This window comes from Eschrichtius robustus, chromosome 2 (genome assembly GCF_028021215.1).
Source record: "Eschrichtius robustus isolate mEscRob2 chromosome 2, mEscRob2.pri, whole genome shotgun sequence".
NCBI lineage: Eukaryota > Metazoa > Chordata > Mammalia > Artiodactyla > Eschrichtiidae > Eschrichtius > Eschrichtius robustus.
In genome coordinates this window covers 125,567,245-125,574,727 of record NC_090825.1, presented here as the reverse complement: position 1 = coordinate 125,574,727, position 7,483 = coordinate 125,567,245, and the positions used below count along the sequence as shown (strand labels likewise).

Genomic DNA, 7,483 nt, shown 5'->3' with positions numbered 1-7,483 from the left:
CCCCCCCACCCCATCCACCCCCACAAGAACCTAACTGTGTATCTCAATCCTAGAATGTGTGGAATGTGCCACAGCCTGATAGGCATGAAGCAATCTGTAGAGAGGCAGGGAGGAGCTCCGCTCCCCAGTCAGAGGCCTGACAGTGCAAGGACTACGGGTACTGAGGGCTGGGCGGCCCCTCCCATCCTCCCCGGGCCTGCTGCCGCAGCCAGGATATCAAAGACTGCATTGTGCATTGAGCGGGACTTGGTTCCTCGTGTGCCAGGGAGGAGGCGGGAGGAGGGACACCGCTGGGAGGCTGTCCCCTCCCAATGCTCCTCTGGCTGGTGTTCCCAGGGGCCTTGGCCCGGGGAGGATGGTGCACACATGGGTGGCTGCTTCTGCATCCCTTGGGAGCCGAGTCTGTCCTGGGGGCCAGGTGAGTTTCCTGGGGGGCCCCGGCCTGTGGCTTGGCTGAGGTGGTGGGTCCAGTGAAGGCTTAGGGATCTGCTGGGTTGGGGGAGCTATTCTTCTAAAGATGGGGAGATGGTTGTACTTTCTGGCTTCTTCTTCTCCCTTCCTCACTTAGTATTTGTCATTCTGGCTTTGTGAAAAGGGAGTGAAGCCTGGGAAGCATCTACTTTTCCTGAAGAAAGAGGCTTTGAGCTTGCTCTAGGAGGAGGAGAGAGTGCTGCTTTTGGCTGCCATTCCCAGGGTGTGACTAAGCCCTTCCTTCCTTTCTTCCCAAGATTCCCTAGTTCAGGAAGAAAGCTCAGGCAGTTAGTTCCTCTGGGGCCCAGGAGTGGACATAAACTTGGCCTAAGCCACTCAACCCTATTTTTGTCAGGGTTAATGTTACTGGAGAAAAACAGGCAGTTTCCTGCCTCCTACCTGTTATAGTGTGATTTTTCTTTCTTTCTTTTTTTTTTTTTTTGTACGTCAAATTGAGGTCACAGAGTTGTTGCTCTAAGAATTGTCAAGTCATCTGAGACTTGACACAGGGTGAGCAACCTTGCCGGTTTCACCGGGACCCAGGGCTTTCCCAGGATGCATTCAGTGCTAAAACCGGGACAGTCCCAGGCAAACTGGGGTTGTTGGTCACCTTAATGCAAGCTCCTCGCTTCTTTTCACAGCAAGACCAAGGTGAGGCCCTGTGGTCTCGTGTATGGCATTTATCAGGATGAGTGGTGGCTTTCGGGGAGGACTTGTTTGGGAGACAGAAGAGCATTACACCAAGAAATCATTCCTAACCCTTGTTAGGATTCCGTATCTTCCTGGAGCACTGCCATGTTTCCTTGGAGGGGGAGCCCAGGAGAACCTCTAGCTAAGGCCTTCTACTCTCTGAGAGATGACTTCCCCCTGTAGTCTTGTGACCTGGGCTCGACAACATGGAAGGCACTAGAGGTTCCTAAAGCGAATCTGAAGCAGCCACGTTCTGCTTCCTCTGCTTGAAGTCTCAGCCTAGGCACCTTGGTACCTCCAGCAGGGAGAGACTCCCAGACTAAGCCACCCTAGACTTTATAAGCAAGCAAATGCCCTTGGCACAAAGGCATGACCTTCAGCTAGGAAACAAATCTGGAAGAAAGCTTCTCCAGATTTCTAAGATGTATATACTTTTCAGACCCTCCCCCTAAATCCTGTTGTCATTGCACCCCATGGGAGCAGACGTTGCATGGGGGCTGTGGGAACATGAAGGACCACTGGTCTGTAAGGCAGGGACCTGGGTTCTAGATCTGACACAGTCTACCTCCTCTTAGGCAGGCATCCTCACAGTTAATCACCTGGCCTTTGAGGCCAGAGTGTCTGGATTTGATCTTAGTTCTTTGATTTGGCTTGAGCAATTTATTTAACCTTTCTGTGTTTCAGTTTCCTCACCTGTAGATTTTATGATATAATTATGCCTTCCTCATAGGGTTGTGGTAGGGATTAAGTCTACATGTGAAACAGTTAAAACAACCTGGCACACAGTTAATTAAGCACAATAAATAAAACAAGGCACATTAATCACATCTCTATGACCCTAGCATATCATGCTCTCTCTCTAGGCCTCCCTTTTCTCATCTATAAAATGAGGGGGTTAACTCAGCCTGTGAAGGTATCTTAGGGAGCTCTGCTCCTAGTCCCTGACACCCAGCTTCAGCTGGAGCAGCTCTGCTCCTGTTTGACATCCTGTTGTTCAACCCAAGATTTCATGTAAAAGAATTCTGCAGCTCAAAACCAACCAACCAGCCAACCAACCAACATTGAAGAAAACATCCTCAAAGTTCTTATAATACTATCATTCAATTACCTTATTGTTTCACCAGATTTTTGCTGTTGAATTGGTTGGCATCCTGGATTCACTTTTTCACCAGGAGTCAGCCTGATATTTATTTCTACTGAGGCTTTTCATGCCACCTCCCCAAACTATTTTCTGTACTTGTCAGGGGATTTCCCTAGGGAGGATGATATGGTGTCATAGGTCTGAGGCCAGCTGTTGTAAACATCCCCTTCTAGGTTCCCCCATTTACCCTAAAGAAATGGAACAAAGTATGAGACACATGCTGGAGTGACCTAATAGTGTGTGACTTTGGGCAAGTCTCATATTCTTCGAACCTCAGTTTTCCTGTCTGTAAAATGAATCTAATGATAGTATCTATCACACGGAGCTTTTGTGAAGATTAAATCAGATAATTCATCTCATGGGTTTAGCACAGTGTCTGGCTTCTGATAAACCCTCAGTAATTGTGGGCTGTTTTATTGTCAGCTAATAGGGGCCACTCCCACATCCCTTCTTCCTATTCCTTACTCCACTGGAGTAGGAGTCTGTGCTCCTGCTTCTTTGGCTGCTTCAGTCATTGTGTTTCAGTGGGAGTAAACAGTGAGGACCAACAGTCCTCAGGGGTTAGGGAGGCAGGAAAGGAGAAGGCTTGACAGTACTAAGCCCTGGACAGCTGCCCAGCTGGTTTGCCTTCGTGTGACACAATGACAAACACTGTCCCTGACACCCCCCAGGTGTGCTGCATTCTCACACATGGACTCTGCCTGCAGCATCTGTTTCCGTGATGTTTCTTACTTACTCACATAAATCTCCTGATTGCATGTGGGCAGGGGGTGGGTTTCTAGTAACTGCCATTATTTCTGGCTTCTGGACCCCTGGAAATTCTTGCCACTGTTAAACTACAGTTGCTCACTTAGGATCACAGAGCAAGTCATGTCAAGATTTGTTGGTCTAAAAGCTTCTAGCACTGCCCCCTTATCTTTCAACACTATCTTGAAGACATCTGGCAGACTTACACCCTTAAACAGAGGATGTGGGAGAGATACATTTGCCTACATTGATTGCTGTTGTTTGTAACTTTCCTTTCAACATTTTTGGTAAATATGAATCATCGGTAAAATTATAGGAGATGGGGGGGTGAATGCTGACAATAGTAAACGATGCTTCACATTTGAGCTTTAAAAAACTTGTGAGGCGCTTTGAACATACTGATAATAGAGACTATGAGAACAATATGCAAATTTCTACTTTTTGTCGTATTAGCTTCAGAACTTTCTTTCTTTCTTTTACTTTTCGAAAAAATAAAAGATTACAGATACAATTAGGGTCCCCTGGTAGTTCTTCCCAATCTCACTACCTACTCTCCCTCCCCCAAATTAATCACATTCATGAATTGAGTGGTTTTGTGTTTTTATTACATATTTGTGTACTTGTATCATTGCAAAAATTTATTTTGAAGATTTTTAAACTTAAAATGATATCATTATGCAAACTGCTTTTTTTGTTTTGCTCAACAATATGATTTAAGATATATTCATGTAGATAAATGTAGCAGTAATTCTAATTTGGTGTTTGTTCCAACAAGGACAATGTGGGTTTACATCATAAAAACTGATGGTTGTATGCTTGTCAGGTCAAAGAAAAAAAATGTGGGTGGAGAAAAAAAGAATGCAGGGAAATGTTTACTGTTTAGTTATCTTCTTAAAAGTTGGGAGTGGTGGTGGATGGGTGGGATCAAGGAGAGACTGAGAGAGGAGAAACAGTGAATTCTCATTTCCAGCAAGTTTCTGTGAGTGAAATATTTCCCAAGTTGGAAACCTTACATCTCAACGTTCTGAGGTTGGGTTTATGTAGTGGAACTGGCAAGGTCTGCACCCAACGATCTGGACGGCCTCTGACTCTATTGCTGACTTGCTGTGTGACCCCGGTAAAATCATTACTCCTCTCTGGGGCCTTAGTTTCTCAACAGTAAAATTAGGAGTGGAACTCAACGGTCTTTTATTCCCTTCAAATATTCGTTTTCTGTAATTATTGTCTCTCCTCATCTTTATCTCTCATATTTAAAATGTCAAGATGCCTTCCCTTTTCTAACTTTAAAATATAGTGTCATTCACTTTATTCCCTGACTTCTCATTTGCCAAGATCACAGTCCATATTCTCACACTCACACCCGTGGACTGCCATACAATTTTTCAGCTATTCTCCTTGCTTCTCCTCCTTGCCTCTCTCTGTCCTTCCTGTGCTATCCCAGGTAGAATTTCCACTTTTGTTTTGCCACGCCTATGCGCAAGAATGTTTCATAGCTCCATATTTATTGCTTGCTATATCCAATCTAAATTCCTCTGCCTTCCTTAAAATACTCTCCCTATCCTGACTCTACCATATTTATCCATTTTAGCCCCATGACCACTCACCTCTCCAGTATGTCCTCTGTCAGCTCATGTGCATGTGAAGTTAATTCACCCCTATCCTGCTGAGCTCTTTACCAGTAATCCTGCTTTTCTATCACCTATATAAATCGACCAACAAAATAAAGAGGAAGCCATAGACTGGGGGATAATATTTGTAAACCACATATCTGACACTTGTATCCAGAATATTTTAAAAAATCTTATAACTCAGTAATGAGAAGGTAAACAACCCAATTAAAATGTACAGACACTTTCATTCAGAAAATACAGGGATGGAAAATAAGCATGTGAAAAAATATTCAACATCATTAGTTATTAGGGAAGTATAAATTGAAACAATGAGATAAAACTGCAAACCTACTAGAATGGCTACAGTTAAGAAGACTGATACTATCAAGTGTTGATGTGGATGTGGAGCAACAGGAACCTTCACACATTGCTGATGAAAATGCAAAATGGTACAGCCATTTTGGAAAGCAGTTTGGCAGTTGTTTTTTTTTTTTTTCTGTGCCAAAGTCAATTTTATATTATTTTTTTAGTATCTTTATTGGAGTATAATTACTTTACAATGTTGTCTTAGTTTCTGTTGTATAACAAAGTGAATCAGATATATGTATACATATATCCCCATATCCCCTCCCTCTTGCATCTCCCTCCCACCCTCCCTATCCCACCCCTCTAGGTGGTCACAAAGCACTGAGCTGATCTCACTGTGCTATGCAGCTTCTTCTCACTAGCTATCTATTTTCCATTTGGTAGGGTGTATATGTCAATGCTACTCTCTCATTTTGTCCCAGCTTACTCTTCTCCCTCCCTGTGTCCTCAAGTCCATTCTCTACATCTGCATCTTTATTCCTGTCCTGCCCCTAGGTTCATCAGAACCTTTTTTTTTTTTTTTTAGATTCCATATATATGTGTTAGCATACGGTGTTTGTTTTTCTCTTTCTGAGTTACTTCACTCTGTATGACAGACTCTAGCTTCATCCACCTCACTAAAAATAACTCAATTTCGTTTCTTTTTATGGCTGAGTAATATTCCATTGTATATATGTGCCACATCTTCTTTATCCATTCGTCTGTCGATGGACACTTAGGTTGCTTCCATGTCCTGGCTATTGTAATAGGGCTGCAATGAACATTGTGGTACATGTCTCTTTTTGAATTATGATTTTCTCAGGGTATATGCCCAGTAGTGGGATTGCTGGGTCGTATGGTAGTTCTATTTGTAGTTTTTTAAGGAACCTCCATACTGTTCTCCATAGTGGCTGTATCAATTTACATTCCCACCAACAGTGCAACAGGGTTCCCTTTTCTCCACACCCTCTCCAGCATTCATTGTTTGTAGATTTTTTGATGATGGCCATTCTGACCGGTGTGAGGTGCTATCTCATTGTGGTTTTGATTTGCATTTCTCTAATGATTAGTGATGTTGAGCATCCTTTCATGTGTTTGTTGGCAATCTGTATGTCTTCTTTGGAGAAAGGTCTATTTAGGTCTAGTTTGGCAGTTTTTAAATAAATCTCTGTGTTTTTTTGAATTGAGTGTTACTATCTTTCTCTGACCAATAATAATAATAAAAATAAAACTAGCTTCCAGAAAGTAATTTATTGATTCATAAATGAAAAGTTCAGGGGTTGTTTGTTTCAGGTATGCCTGGGTCAAAATATTCAAATGATATTATCTGGAAGTTATCTTTCCTAAGCTCTGTTTGTACTGGGTTGGCCTCAACCTCAGGCAAACTTTCTCCCTGTGGTGGGCCCCACAGCTCCAGACTGTCATATTCACAGCTTCAAGTGCAGTGGAAAGGAATCTTTTCCTGAAGAGGTCTAAGGGGAGTCCTAGGACCAGTTCTCATCGGCTTAACTTTGGTCATCTGGCCACGATACAGCATAACCTGACTGGCTTACGCTTGAGTCATGTGTCCACTTTTGGAGCTAGGGATGGAGTCAGCCCCATCTGAATGACATAGACTAGGTTTACGTGGGTCACATGGCTAATGAGGAAGCCAGGGATTGAGTCCAGAACTACCTGATTGCAGATTTTTTTCCTAGCCACTTTTCTACCTGCCTCCATTTTTAGAAAACAAAGCATGTCCATTACAGAATATTTGGAAAGTAGACAAAAGTATAGAAAAAATGGTTAAAAGTGACCCAGCAATATCTATCATGGACCTTTTGGTTTATTTCCTTTGTCATTTTAAAAAAATCATATATTTTTCCTAAAGTACTTTATTCTATGATAGTTTATTTCCAGTTTTATTGAGATGTAATTGACATTCAGCACTGTACAAATTTAAGGTGTACAGCATGATGATTTGAACTACTGATTACCACAGTAAGTTTAGTGGACATCCATCATTTCCTACAGATATAAAATTAAAGAAAAGGAAAAAATTTTTTTCCTTGTGATTTGGGCCCTCTCTCTTTTTTTCTTGATGAATCTGGCTAAAGGTTTATCAATTTTGTTTATTTTTTCAAAGAACAAGCTCTTAGTTTATTGTTTTTTCAGTTTCTATTTCATTAATTTCTGCTTTGATCTTTATGATTTCTTTCCTTCTACTAATTTTGGGTTGTGTTTGTTCTTCTTTTTCTAGTTCCTTTAGGTATAAGGCTAGGTTATTTGTGATTTTTCTTGTTTCTCAAGGTAGGCTTGTATTGCTATAAACTTGCCTCTTAGAACTGCTTTAGCTGTGTCCCATAGATTTTGGATCATTGTGTTTTAGTTTTCATTTGTCTCCAGATATTTTTTGATTTCTTCTTTGATTTCTTCAGTGATCCACTGGTTGTTTAGTAGCATACTGTTTAGCCTCCATGTGTTTGTGCTCTTTGCAGGT

The 7,483-nt window shown here is 42.0% G+C and overlaps 1 protein-coding gene across 15 annotated transcripts in view; it reads left to right on the top strand.

Annotated features, from left to right (window-relative positions):
• The first annotated feature begins 247 nt into the window (after nt 1–247).
• The window catches only part of SH3TC2 (SH3 domain and tetratricopeptide repeats 2), a 125,155-nt gene continuing 117,919 nt past the window's right edge, over nt 248–7,483 (top strand). For all 15 annotated transcript variants that reach the window (XR_011073121.1, XR_011073119.1, XR_011073120.1 and 12 more), the window contains exon 1: nt 248–418. Coding sequence is in view for 12 of the 15 variants with exons in the window: in XM_068536153.1 (XP_068392254.1) it covers nt 367–418 (52 nt within the window). In the remaining 3 variants the exon portion in view is untranslated. The remainder of the gene's footprint in view (nt 419–7,483) is intronic.